The sequence below is a fragment of the Taurulus bubalis genome (genome assembly GCF_910589615.1).
Source record: "Taurulus bubalis genome assembly, chromosome: 17".
NCBI lineage: Eukaryota > Metazoa > Chordata > Actinopteri > Perciformes > Cottidae > Taurulus > Taurulus bubalis.
The window spans coordinates 6,856,372-6,871,127 of record NC_136605.1 but is presented as its reverse complement, the minus strand read 5'-3'; the positions used below and the strand labels follow the sequence as shown (position 1 = coordinate 6,871,127).

Genomic DNA, 14,756 nt, shown 5'->3' with positions numbered 1-14,756 from the left:
CCTCGAGCTTTCGAGGCGCTTCTCTGATGAGATGCTATGAACTCGGCGAAGGTGCCTTTGAGCAACACACTGCAGCACCCGGCTCCAGAGCGATGATGTCGGAAGAATGCTGGTCTGTTTGTTTTAGAAGTTCGGGAAGCCATTACATATAATTTATCAAGTGTGCAGCATCATCATCATCATGAAGTGTTAATGTAACGCTACTACGGCCTCCACTAAAAATGATCCCTGTAATAGTCGGAACTGCAGCTACGCAGACATTGTTAGGAAGACAGAACTTGGTGGTTTGGATTTGCCTCCATTGAAGCAATAACTTCCTCATTGCGTGCTATATTGAGTCGTGCCCGGCAGTGCCTACATGTACCAGGATGCATTGCGCGCACGCCGCTGACGGCCATTCAAAAACACAGTGTAGCCGAGTTGCGCCTATACGACTGTAAAAATGAAAACACGGAGGCTCTGTAGTTCAAACCAGCGTGAAGCAGGACGCCAACAACTCTTTATTATTTACACTACAGCTTCACTCCTTCACTGGTTTTACCTTTCACAATAAAGTCCTCAACCTCAGTCCTCAACCTCAGCATTTTGCAAAGAGATAACCGAACAAAACAGTTGATAATAGCCCAAAAAAACAATGCCCCCGCTGGTTTTGGTTGTCTTTTCTCCTTCCTCTTCGGGATCCTGGAGCACGCCTCTCTCCAAGTGAGGAGAACAACTTTCACACATAGTAGCGCGCACTCTGGCTCTCTTGGGGGTTTATTGGCGACGGCGACAGCATCCAACAGGAAACTGCCCCCGCTGGCATTGGCTGCAGCAGAATGATGCTGTTTCTGTTGGCATCCGAGGGCCGTTTGAGCGAAGGCACCGGCAGTCGGTGTTTCCTCTGGGCAGCTCAGCTTCTGGAGGCCTCTCTCCGCTGCATTCTTACGGCCGTACACTCTGGCGCGAGTGAATACGGCTGATGAGCAGCCAAAACACTGTAAAAATGTACGCTGTTGAAAATCCTGGAAATCCTTCTGCACTCATATTCTGGGAGCCCGCCCCCCCGGCTACCCGGAGAAAGCTATACGCTGAAATAGCGGCATGTAGTTGCGAGATGCAGATTTTGAGCAACATAGGTTGTAGTGTTGACATGTTTTGTAGTCCAGTAGTCAAATAACACAGAGGAGAATCAGAGGATTCACAGATCCTCTGATTCTCTTCTACGGAGCTACAGGTGCTCGGTAATGGAGCACGGAACAAACAAGACAAATGATTGCACAGATCTAAAGCTTTATTACCTTGTTTTTCCAAATGAAAATGAAAGACACTTAGGAACAAGAAGAACAGAAGGACGTCCTTCTGTCTGTCCACTGCGCTCACATGGTAGACGGGGAAGTTGGCCTGTGTGCGTGTCTGTAATTGAGGAATCATCTTACCCGCTATTAGCTCTAGCTTTAAAAGAGTGTGGTGGCGCTGGGCGGCTCATGTGACTCGATGGGTAAAACACAAACTTCGTATGTGCACGCTCAGCTTTCTCTGTACAGATAAAGGTTAAAAACTCGGAGAAACGGATTAGATTAAAACGTCCTTTAAGTACAGGTGGAAGAGACATTGGCAGTGCGGACGAACCAGCAACCTCAAATGAACTTGATGCTCAGCACCACCTGCAAAGTCACCAGCCTGCATCTGAGCTTCCTCACGCTCGCTCTCCATTGTGTCTGTGTCCTGCAGTCTGACTCCTTTGACTCTGCCTATTCTTTATTCTCAGTGTTTCTCTCTTTCTTCCGCCTCTCTAATCTATATTCCGTCCTCTGATCAGAGAACAAGGTGAATCGCTCCCCTCCTGTCTCCCCTCCCTCTCCCTCTCTTCTCTCTCTCTTTCTCCCCTTGCAGTCTGCACCACCACCTCTCCTCTCCTCTCCTCTCCTCTTCCCTCCTCTCCCCCCACCGCTCCCTCGCTCATGTTTAATTCTTAGCTTGACTTCCAGCTGAACCACTTTTCTTGGATCCTAATGAGTTCCAGCTCTATAACCGTGCCCACACTGCACCTTTTGAAGTCGCGTGAGGACTCCGTGGCGTCCAGTCCAGTTTACTCGCCTCCGAACTGATTTTAACCCTCCTCTCTACACCACCTCCCTCCCACACTTTCTCGCCTTCTCTCCATCCCGGTCTGTCTCTTTCACTAACTCCCGCTCACTCCCATTTCCCCCCCTGTCCAGATAGAAGAAGGCTGCATTGTGCCCCAGAGATGCACGGCCTTAGCTTGTCCACTCCAGGCAGCCTTGGCAAATCTGGAGTGCTGTGTGTGTGTGTGTGTGTGTGTGTGTGTGTGTGTGTTTACATTTACATATTTAACGAGTGTGCAAACCAGACTTTTCACACCTACGCCTCGGCTCCCTGTCCTGCCCTCTCTCCCATTACAGTGTGTCCAATTAGCTGCTGATCCATATCCATTTCCACCCACATCTTTCTCTCTATGAAAGTGGCCAAGTGGGCCCTTCTAGAGGAAAGGTCTCCAGGTACGGTTCCACGTGACGCGAATTATTTTCTGATTGATGCTGATTCGGTGGAGTGAAGCCACATGTTGCCGCAGCTGGACGCTCCTCTCCAGAAGAGCCGGCGTTTAGCATCTGAAGGAGATCCACATCCGGCTTTCTGTCTCGGGCGAGATCCACACTAATACGTGCATCTATGTCATCGTCTCCAAACTTCTCCGTCCGCACCAGGACGTGAACCCGGAGTTTTTCAAGCGTATCCGTCCACGGGAGCGTTTCCAAACTAAAAGTAGCAAAAGATCTGCGTTTTAAAATGGAAACGTAGTCGTTTGGACGTGGCCTCCGTCAGACCTTTCCTCTCTTTCTGTAGCCGTTTTTCATATTTTTCTCTTTTCATTCCTTTAATCTCTCCATCCAGTTCTCTCCCGAGCCTCCCCTCTTGATCTGAATTCTGCTCTTTCCCCTGTTTCAGTATTGTCCTTCCCGTTAACCTTGTTCTCATTCTCTATGCCGGGCGCCTTTTCTCTCCTCTCCTCTTCTGTAGATTGTAGACTTTTCTGCTCTTTTCCCGTGAGGAAAACACCCCTCTGTTTCACTTTTGCATTTTGTTATCAGTCACGAAATGCTCCTGTTCATTTGTTACCTTGCTGTTGTTTTATTGACAGACGAACTAATCACAGCTAAACCCAGGAAACAGAAAATTGGGCAGTAAAACCCACCCACAAGAAATGTTTTCGCATAATAAGCATTTAAAGTCTACATTGTTTTTTGATGATGGGTTTCGACTCTGAACTGTTTGCAAGAGCAGAGCTGAAGTCATGTTTGATGCACTGGACTCACTGCAGCATGGAATTTGATCTGAACTCATCTTATAATTAGTTTCCTGCCAAGCGATTCATTTCATGTATGTATTTTCGCAGTATGATTGCATTTAACCCCCTGGTAGAGCACCCAGAATGCAGTTCTTGGAGGCTAAAGAAACCAAATCCTAATCTGTGTCGGACATTTTGAAGGCAATCTGAATGTCTTTTGTTTGCCGGGTGTCTGTGCAGGTGGGTAAATGGGAGAACGGCTCCCTGTCCATGAAGTACCACGTGTGGCCTCGCTATGAACTCTACGGGGGCGCGGCCACGCGGGAGGACGACCACCTGTCCATCGTCACGCTGGAGGAGGCGCCGTTCGTCATCGTGGAAGACGTGGATCCGCTGAGCGGGACCTGCATGAGGAACACTGTGCCCTGTCGGAAGCAGCTCAAAACACTGTGAGACTTACAGCTCAGATATTCCAAATCAGTCAGAGAGAAACAAGAGTAAGGAGGCGTGCCAAAAAAAGAACTACATTTCTGTTAAGTATTAGATTGTTTTGAAAATTGAACTTGGCACAATTAGAGACAGACTGTCGGGTTTACCTGCTGCAGAAAGTAGAAGTGGAAAAAGAAAAATGCCCACATTTGGCCTGTGAATGATGTTAATGTCCCGCGACAGCTTTTACAGAGCCAGAGGTAGAATCACTTCACACTCCGTCGGTGTGAGAGTGACAGTGCCAGAGCCACCAAATCACGACCACAATTAGCAATTCATGCCAATTCAGACGGAAGGGCTTGTTTGATTAAATCCTTTTCCCATCCGTCTGTCCACCCGCTCTTCCGTCTACGCAGCAATCAGACGAAGGACTCGGGGATCTACATCAAGCGCTGCTGCAAGGGATTCTGCATCGACATCCTGAAGAAGATCGCCAAGGCAGTGAAGTTCACCTACGACCTCTACCTGGTCACGAACGGCAAGCACGGCAAGAAGATCAACGGCACGTGGAACGGCATGGTGGGGGAGGTGAGCAGACAACGCCTGTGTGTCCGTCTCCTTCTTTTATTTTGGCAGTAATAAAAGAACACAAACGTGAAAGCCGGCTAAAAAGTTGCAAGTCAACGAATAAAGCCTCTCCGTGCTCGTCGTGGTCACGCGTGTGTAAATGATAGGATTAGTCTCGTTAGTGCAAATGAAAATTGCACCGAATTCCCACTTTGCACCTCAATCTGATCGATGTTGGTGTTACTGCTGTTTAAAAGTTGCCGTTGACACATTCGGAGCTGTCGGAGCGCGATGCAGAGAGACATATCTGCCAACGAGTCAGGCAAGGAGAGCAGGATACCTTCAGGCTTCGGTGCACAGGGCGGTCGGCTTCAGTGCCGAAGTTGACATTTAAATGTGTTCAACAACAATTTGGGCAAATATACATTGGAATTACTTCTAACTAAACGGTACAGTAGAAGACATTGTGAACGCTGTGGAAAGGTGCAGGCTGAAGCTTCATCTTATTGCACATTAACGCCAACACACCATTCTGATCAGACACTTTTATATTTGTCCATTAAAGTATTACAAAAATAACAATGTCTGCTTCACATTTTCAGTTCCTCAGGACATCTTTTCCACACAAAAAAACAGTTTGCTCTTGAAAAGTGGATTTATTTAATTTTCTTAAAGCTCTCTTTTGAAGTATCCAAATTGGATTTGGATGTGTTTCATATGTTTCCCATACTTCTACACAATAACTAATGTGTACTTAGAAGTGAACAATACTTTATTATACAGTAATTTAATAGATTTAATTTTATGTGGTTGCCAACTTTGGTTTATTATCCATCATCCAACTCAACAAATTACTGATTTCAGACTCCTTTTCAGTTTTAGCATCCCTTATCATAAGTGTGCTTCTTAAATGTGTGACACAATTACCAAAGACTGTCAAACTTGTATCATCTGCAAACAATATATATATTTTTCTTAACGTCTGGCGTCAAGTGCACATTTTGCAGTGAGATATGTGCTTTAACACTGCAAACAAGACACAGCTACGTGCTCATAGGTGTTTGAGATGAGGGAGAAGAAAAGGTCAAAGGGCAGCCAGAGACACAGTCTGTGTTCACTGTGCTATCTTTAGCTTCCCTTGGAGCTGTCGGAAGGGTTCGTTTCCTCTCTGAAGTGTGTTTTCAAACCTTGAGTGATGAGCTTTCCTTTCCAGGTCCAACGGGCCTCACACTTAGGTCAGATGGGCTAAGCGCCTCACCCACGGGTGCGTGCAGTTCAATTCACTTTGGGCTCCAAACTTTCCCTCGTCGACGTTGGCCCCAAGGTAAAGTCGCTGTCGGTTCTCGTGCTTAAAGCCGCAACCCCGTGCTCTCTGACTGGCTATTAGTTAATGAAGCGAAAGGCAAACGCATCGATAAGAGCCCAAAGGTCACAGGTCGACCACACGGCCTGTACCTCTTTGTGTGGATGCTGACGCTTGAGCAACCTTCAGAAGTCACAGTCAAGGTGGTGTGTCTGTTTCTTCATGCGCTAAAACTTTTGCTCTTCACTTTACATTAAACGGACCCATTTAACCTGTTATATAAAGCCAGTTAAGTGTCTTTAGTGGGCACCGAGCTGGAAGTGTGGTCACCTGTAATAAACTCCATCCTCCTGACTAAAAGCGCCGTAATGTGCCGCCTCCTCCTCACCTCCGCAGACACGAATGGTCATTAGGAGGATGGATCTCGCGCACACACACACACACACACACACACATGCAGACAAGAGACACTTACGCATGAACGATGACAGGAATAAAAGAATCAATGTATGAATGCGGAAACATGGACACACACACACACACACTGTATATCTGCTGTATCTGCTATATCTAACACAACCAACCCGTGTCCTTCTCCAGTTGGAACGAGGCCAAAACTACAGTATATCTCTCACCCTTAATGGAGCAGAATCTGAACTGATGCTGACACACACACACACACACACACACACACACACACACACACACACACACACACACACACACCCTCTAGGACGTGCCTATGCCCGCTCTTGGACACTCACAGAGATCACAGAGGGCCTTTGCATAACTTACTACAGCTTGCAAAGAAAAAAAAAGATGAAAAAGGGAAGAAAAAATAAATAAAAATCAATGACCGCTTTAAGATGTCCGACATTTTGTCATAACTCGATTCTGTGTCAGCTTTCATGGGCTGCATTGACTTGTGCTGCCCCTAATACTCCTAATCTAAAATATTAGAGGCAATGCACTTGATTACATGAGGTTGGCCTCGCCAGAACAGTCACACGAAGACACACACACACACACACACACACACACACACACACACACCAGCTGAGACACACACACAAACGCAGATCCTCGCTCACTCATTCTCAATAACACCCACACGGGTCACTTTCATAACGCTGAGAGAACAAGTCGTAGGAGGGAGATGGAGAGAGCGAGAGAGAGAGAGAGAGAGAGAGAGCGAGAGAGAGAGAGAGAGAGAGAGAGCGAGAGAGAGAGAGAGAGAGAGAGAGAGCGAGAGAGAGAGAGAGAGAGAGAGCACACTGCTGGATGGACTCGCTCTCCTCCCCGGAGAGACATTCGCACATTCAGGCACCAACACACCAACACCAACACACACACACACAAGTGAACATGCACACCGTACTTACATGCTGACAGAACAAACAAGATTGAAAAAGTTACAAATGCGTTAGCCGACACAAACACTTTGAAAACTGCAGATAATGTGCAGAGTAGATGTGCGATGTTCTTCTCCACCTGTAAAGGTCCACTTCACAGGTGGAGAACAAAGGTTCGCTCGCTTCTCTGTCTCTCTGTCTTTTTCCCTTTTATGACTCACTCATATGCACATTCACGCGCACACACACACACACACACTCCGAAAGCTGGAGCGCGTACTGGAGCTTTGACTCACACTGCCGCAAACGCCTTATTAACTCAGTGAGACAGTCTCGTCCCACTTTACCGTTGTGCTGCGGGGCTGTAAAATGTAAAATGTTGGGGCTAAATATACCACCTGTGCAGGGGTAGTGATGGGAGCAAGCAGGTAGAGGAAGGAGAGGCATTTGGGGCGACTATTTCAAGCAGGCGTGACCCACTGTGGCAACCCACTTTCTTCTCTCAGCTCATTCTAATCATTCCTCCGCCTTTTCAAAATGTATACTTTCCCCTCAAATCTGTTTTCATGTCCGATTTGATTTCCTACATTCCCCCAAAAATCTCTTCTGGCGGCTAGCGGAGAGAGGGCCTGAATCCGCTGCATGCTTCATCCAGGTTAACAGACTCCATAGCGCCGCCGGCTTTCCCCATCTGCTCACAATGCGCTTGGTGTCGCCGAATTGCAAAAGCGAGACGGTTGAAAAATGGCCATTTGGAGAAATGGGTTCTGTCTTTATGATTGCTGAACATCAGCGCAAAGTGATGCGTCTAGACCGAAGATATTGCTCCTGGATTACAGGCGCTGACACTAAAACCTAATATTTACTCTTGATGTATGAGATCGCTGAAGAAGCCCAGTCACAATTTATTCATTCATCCAGCGAAAAGAAGAGCAGAGCCAACGAAAAGACAAGTAAATGCACGGGACGCGTCCACCGTTGTCTGCATCGCATTTCTTTTACGAAAATCACCCACATTTGGAAAGACTCCCGGCACAACCTCCGTCAAATCAACTGATGGCTGTGATAAGATACTTTTATGATTGTGTTTAAATGCAGGTTTTTCTCTCTCTATAAGTTATTAACTGTCTTGATTTGTTTTTCTCCGTTCACTTTTCTGCGGGACGTGTGAATAACGGATGCTCTCTGCCGCTCTGCTTGTCTCTCCTAGGTGGTGCTAAAGAACGCCCACATGGCCGTCGGCTCCTTGACCATCAACGAGGAGAGGTCGGAGGTCATCGACTTTTCCGTGCCCTTCATCGAGACGGGCATCAGCGTCATGGTCTCCCGTAGCAACGGCACAGTTTCGCCCTCGGCCTTCCTAGGTGAGGAGACAGACCACGCCCCTTTCCACCTGTCCGTTGTTTTTACCCTTTTCCAACGAGTTTAGCCAAAGTTTGAGCTCAATGTAACTGTGTCACATTTGGGTTGACGTCCACAAAGCTGGACTTCCAGTGTGTCAGTGGACACGGGTGGTTTGAGCCGAGTTTGGCTGTGTTTGCATGATGAGGAGGCAGAATGGAGTGCACGATAACACGGCTAACTGTTTATGTATTCTCTCTCTCGCTCCCTGCCTCTCTGCCCTCTTCTATTTCCCACTCCTACTCCATTTCTCTTACTCTTCCTTCCTCTTCTCAATCTGGCGCTCCACATTTGCATATCTCTCTTACCCTCGCTCGCTTTTTTTCTCCCACTTCCTCTCTCTCTCACTCTCTGCCGCCCTCGCTCTTTTTTCACCCTCTTCCTCCCTCTCCTGATGTCCTCCCCTCCTCTCTACCTTCTGCCTTCTTACCACCCTCTTTCCTCCCCCCTTTCCCCTTCCCCCTCTCTGCTTGTGTCCGTATCTCTGTCCGCCCTCCCTCCCTCAATCCCTCGTATCCCTCTCTCTCTCCCTCTCTCCTCTCTTCCCTCTCTCCTGCCCTCCAGAGCCCTTCAGCGCGGATGTGTGGGTGATGATGTTCGTGATGCTGTTGCTGGTGTCAGCAATGGCTGTGTTTATATTCGAGTACTTCAGCCCTGTGGGCTACAACCGCTGTCTGGCTGACGGCAAAGGTGAGAGCTCCACACACACACACACACACACACACACACACACACACACACACACACACACACACACACACACACACACACACACACACACACACACACACACACAGGTTGATGGTACCTGTTGGGGGAGGTCTGCACTCGTTTGAGGATATAGATGTAAATGGATGCAGATATTTTCCGCCTCCCTCATCTCTCCGAGCACACCAGATGGGAGGTTGAATTTACTTTAGAGTAATGATACCGGTGCCACATGTGCTCAAGGTGACGTAATACTTTGGAATGAGAGACTTTTCAGCAGCAAATATGTTGTGCAGGAAATGTACAGTAACGCTGTCCAGACTACGTTCATCTACGAGACAACAAACGCGTTTCCAGTGAGGGTCTCTGCCAACACAAACCCAGAGCACCAGCTTCACGGCCATCAGATCAAGGTGCTGGTTAAATATTGAAAAGGTCGACACTGATTTGAAGCACAAGATATGTCGGCTTTTAAAATATATTTAAAGTGCACTGGTCCAGTGCTTTGTCTGCCCCAATCACCCACCTCGACCTCTGAGGATTACTTATGTAAAAATGTATAACATGTAAAGGTTAAAAATCTTATATTATTTTCAAAGTATCAAAAGTAAAAGTGATCATTAAGCAGAAAATGGCCCCAGTGACTGATATATATATATTGATATATGTTGACTAGTGGTTCACAAATGAAGATCTGGATGAAGGATATGTGCTTTTTACTGGTGACAGTGTGTTTGATAGGCAGTGATGATGTCTGGTGGATCTGAAAACACACATGCAAACCATATCAGATGCCTCTAATAATACCTAATTTACTCCCTTTCTTGTGGCATCCAACTACCATTTGCAAGTTGATAAATGGAGTGATGGAACTGGATGTTGGCGTCTCATACACTCACCAGCACCAGCCCCAGTGTTCGGTTGCCTGTTGGCTTAAAGTTTCTGGCATTTTCCATGTTTCAGATTTTCCGAATAGCGTCTGAGTGCGAGAATTTTAGGCAGCCAACATAAAAGTCCTGGATGTGAGATCATGGCCAGCACATGAAAGCAGGAAAACAGTTTTTTTGGCAACGAAAACAATCGGATTTGGTGGAATCCAAATCAAGTGTCCGCCACATTTTCCAACATTCAACGAGGGAGTAAAACCATGAAATACGTTCATCTTTGCTGGTGCAGTCAGCGGCCGGGGAGCCAAAGTAGGCAAGAGAACATGGCGGCGGGGCGATGTGAGCGTCTGCAGAGAGAGCGGCCCGTGAGCGACGCTCCAGCTTGTGATTTGCACCAAACGAGGGATGGTGCAGTTTAATGCTTTCTCTCTGCAGATGTGCAGATCGCCTCACGGTGCACAAAGACCGACAGAAACAGATGCGCACAAACAGACCGCGGGCCGCCTCCACACACACATAGCCCAGCCTTCCTCGCCGACCCAATGACTTCGCTCTCCTCCTCCTCCTCCTCTTCCTCCTCTACGCTGCTCCTTTGATCCTTTCACAGGTGTGTCTCACTGCCTGGGATTCAACACACCTCAAGCGCTGCTTCCTTCACACCGGACCAGGCAGTTTGCATTCATTTCCATATTTCCCCAAAATCCCGTGTCAGCTCTGACAGCTAGGGGCTAGTGGTGTGTTAGATCTCCCCCAGCCAAAAGAGATGAGAAACAAAAAAAAAATGAAAATAAATAAATAAATACAAATCAATGTCTTCCCACAGCTCTATCTCTGATGTGGCTATATTTAGACAGTGGCTATCTTTTTCTTTCATTCTTCGCATCCTTCATCATGTTCTGGAGAAGATGCACTCCTCCCTAAAGCGCTGTTCTCTTCTGTGTGTGCCTCCTTGTTTCATCTGCTCGTAGCGCGGTGGGAGTCTAGTATCATGAAGAGTGCAGATCGAAGTTTGGACTCAAAGGATTCGACGCAACAATGTATCAATGGCCTGACTGCGGATTTGTAAAGTCTCCGCCCGATTCATTGAACACAACTTTCTTCACAAACTTCACGGAGGAGATTTTTTTTGGCACGATAGCGCCAGCTCGCCCGTGAACAAAAGCCTCACACAACAATACACACACCCACACGCTAGCGCGCACACACTCTCTCTCGGCCTCTCTCACACACTCACACGTGCCCACACGAAAATTATGAACCAACTGCTTATCGCAGCATAATGGCCGGAATGAACCAGCCTGCTGTCCGCCTGCTGGTGAATTGACCAACAGAGTTCCCTCAATTATCCAAAATATGTGATATATGTGTACAGAGCCCATATATAGGTGATATAAAATAACAAGTCTATCTAAATGCTAAATACAAAACACCAACGAGGCGACATGCAAAGACGCAGACACGCTGACTGTGTAGCGGGTGGGATGTTGAGCGTAAAAAGTGCAAGAGGCTGATGGGAAGGCCATTAGTTTTGCGGGTATTTGGTCATAAAACAGCAGTTTTGGAATGAATTGAACATTTGACGCGATTATGGCACGACATGAAAAGTCAAGCGACCACCAAAGTTATTGAAATTCCTCCTGGGGGGGACATGAACGTCTGTGCCAAACGTCCTGCTAGGTCGTCCAACAGATTTGGACAAAAAGCCCTGCCTCGGCTGGGGAGCTCCCAGTCAGAGTGGAGCAGCTGTGTGTCCCGTACTGGTTTAGGAAGCGGAGCTGATCAGTGTGCGTTCCTTTCAGAGCCTCACGGTCCATCCTTCACCATCGGTAAGGCCATCTGGCTGCTGTGGGGTCTGGTCTTCAACAACTCCGTGCCGGTGCAGAACCCCAAAGGCACCACCAGTAAGATCATGGTGTCGGTGTGGGCCTTCTTTGCTGTCATCTTCTTGGCCTCCTACACTGCCAACCTGGCCGCCTTCATGATCCAGGAGGAATACGTGGACCAGGTAACTGGTCTGTCAGACAAAAAGGTAAGATGGAAGGTTTCTTTTCCTCACCTGCACCTTTTAACTCCATCAAGTCCCGCTTCACATGCCTCTCTCTGTATCCCCCCCGTGTTTAGTTCCAGAGTCCCAACGACTTCTCGCCTCCCTTTCGGTTCGGCACCGTCCCAAACGGGAGTACGGAGAGAAACATCAGGAACAACTATCCAGAAATGCACGGCTACATGACAAAGTTCCATCAGAAAAACGTCAACGAGGCTCTGGGGAGTCTCAAGGCCGGGTGAGAAACTAAAGTTTCGTTCTAAAAACCAATTCACAAATAGGGTTTTTATCGTAAAATTACACTTGGGTTTGAAACTTTAAGTCCCTGTTTGACAATATATCGAACAATGTATCTTGTGTATGTGAGGTCAGTAGTTTCTATATCTAGATACATCTGCTTTCATTGCAGCGGTGATGCAGCTTTTTTGAAGGGAATCAAAAGCACGACGCAGTTTCAGCCCACGGTCGTGATGTTATATTATATATAATATATATATATATATGTTGTGTAAACCTGTGGGGAGAATAGTTACCCTGTTTACGTCTCTCCTACTTGTCTCCATGTAAACATACTGTAGCTGAATACCTCCCCCTCTTTCATCAAGTGTGCTTCTTCGCCGGCCTCGCGTGCCAGCTCCAGCCTTTGGCAAACCAAGTGGAAGTCTATTACACTTATCAGCAGCTTAGAGTTATTTAGCAGGTTAATTGGAATGTTGTAGCTGTGATGTCTGACTCCTAAGTGCTAATTAATTGTAACCTGTCTCTCTCTTTCTCTTTCTCGCTCTCTCTCTCCCTCTCTCTCTTTTTCATTAGCAAACTAGACGCTTTCATTTACGACGCGGCCGTACTCAACTACATGGCCGGCAGGGACGAGGGCTGCAAGCTGGTGACCATCGGCAGCGGCTACATCTTCGCCACCACGGGGTACGGCATCGCCATCCAGAAGGAGTCGCTGTGGAAGAGGCACGTGGACCTGGCCATCCTGGGGCTCTTTGGAGACGGTGAGACGTGGCGTTCCCCTCCACTGTTTTATTCATCGGCGCCGCGCCGTTTAATGCACTGAGCAAGCAGAGAGTCTGTCACGCATGCAGCTGTGTTGATGGGATGAGGAGTAAATAACAAGTCACAGACGCACGGGTGAGTCACTGAGATAATGCCCCATTTTGCTCAGTGAGGAACGGAACACAAGTTCTTATTAAAAACCTTGAGGCGAAAATCAAAGGAGACGTCCGGCTTGTTTCTTATATTGTTGGCTTTGGCCTCTCGTCTCTTCTATTATAATAACGTTTTACTCAACAGGTTAGAAGCCAACATTGATAAAATAAAGTCTGCTTTCGGAGCAGGAAACACCTTTAACGTAAGTCCCCACCTAAAGAAATTATACTTGTAATAAACATGAATTATTCCCAAATGTGCCTCATGTACTGTCTTTAAAATACAGTCTTTTCAAGAACCTCTGAAGTCAGGTGAGACAATCATAGTTCCTCTCAGTCATTCCTGTGTCTACGACTACAATTGTGGTGATTAATTGCCTCTGCAAGTCAAAAGTACACGTGAGTCCACTCTCGCATATGTGAAGAATAGACAGAAACCGTAGGAGAGCGCTGCTTAGAATATAACTGGAGATTTAGCTCCACCGCGGGAGCCTTGTGCTTTATGATCCCGCTTGCCTTTTTATGGGAGACTGTCCAAGCTCCCCGGGGCTTGTTCTCTTGAAACGCTCCATTCCTGTCAGCTCGAGCCGGGGCGTTAATGAGTCAGAACATGTTCAAAATGTCCATTCCTGACCCGCGTGGTACATGCTTTATGATTTTGGAGCAAAAACTCTTCATCGTGAGTCAGAATGTCTGCCACTCGCTTTGTTTTTAGCGACATCGCCCGTCTCATTTCCCACTGTCCCGTCTTGATACGCAGCTCAATGCAGAGTGGAGTGTGTGTGTGTGTGTGTGTGTGTGTGTGTGTGTGTGTGTGTGTGTGTGTTGTTTCTCGTTGGTTTGGGCACGGTCCAGCGTGTTGTGAGCATCCCCGAACCAAAGGCCCTCAGGGGCCCACTATAGTGCGTCCCAGTTAGGGGTGCCAGCATAGCTCCTGGTATATTTCAACACCGCATGTGCGTGAGTGCAAGGGTGTGTGTGTGTGTGTGTGTGTGTGTGTGTGTGAATATGGGTCAGGCCTCTGTGCGTGTAAGCAAGATTGTGTGTGTGTGTGTGTGTGTGTGTGTGTGTGTGTGTATGTGTGTTAGAAAGATGAAAGGAGAGTGTTGTGTAGAGATTCTGACAATTTATGACACAAGTTTATTTTTATCAGCCTACATACGATTTAATAATAGCGTGTATTGTTCCTGACTTATTGATTATAAGTTTGATTGTTTTTCACACACGTATGTAAGACTTGCTTGTATGTGCCTGCTTTTCTAGGCGTGTGTGTGTGTGTGTGTGTGTGTGTGAATATGGGTCGCCTCGCGGTAACGTCGCCCTGTGCCACGCGGCCCTGCCTCGCCCCTCTCAGGGTTTCACTGTCACTCGGCCACACCTCGCCATCCACTCCCCTCCTGGTGACCTAGAAAGCGATCGGGCTCCCGAGGAGCGCCGGGTGGCCCGGTACGAGGGCTGGAAAGGGAGTCTGGGTAGTAAAATATGCCAAAACTGTTGCGGACAAAGGATACGGCGATTTTTATCGGCGGTTTTCTGATTCGGCGTTGGATGGGAGGTCATTTACAGAAGGTGTTGAGTTCAATGACCCTCTCCGCTTGAAAGGACCTGTTGCATCCTTACAT

General features: G+C 47.5%; 1 protein-coding gene across 1 annotated transcript in view; it reads left to right on the top strand.

The window, feature by feature from the left end:
- The window catches only part of grin2ba (glutamate receptor, ionotropic, N-methyl D-aspartate 2B-a), a gene marked incomplete at both ends in the record, with an annotated part of 92,458 nt that overhangs the window by 69,401 nt on the left and 8,301 nt on the right, over positions 1–14,756 (top strand). The window contains 7 exons of the mRNA XM_079233367.1: positions 3,530–3,738; positions 4,135–4,306; positions 8,151–8,304; positions 8,906–9,031; positions 11,736–11,965; positions 12,058–12,218; positions 12,794–12,981. Coding sequence (XP_079089493.1) covers positions 3,530–3,738; positions 4,135–4,306; positions 8,151–8,304; positions 8,906–9,031; positions 11,736–11,965; positions 12,058–12,218; positions 12,794–12,981 — 1,240 coding nt within the window. The remainder of the gene's footprint in view (positions 1–3,529; positions 3,739–4,134; positions 4,307–8,150; positions 8,305–8,905; positions 9,032–11,735; positions 11,966–12,057; positions 12,219–12,793; positions 12,982–14,756) is intronic.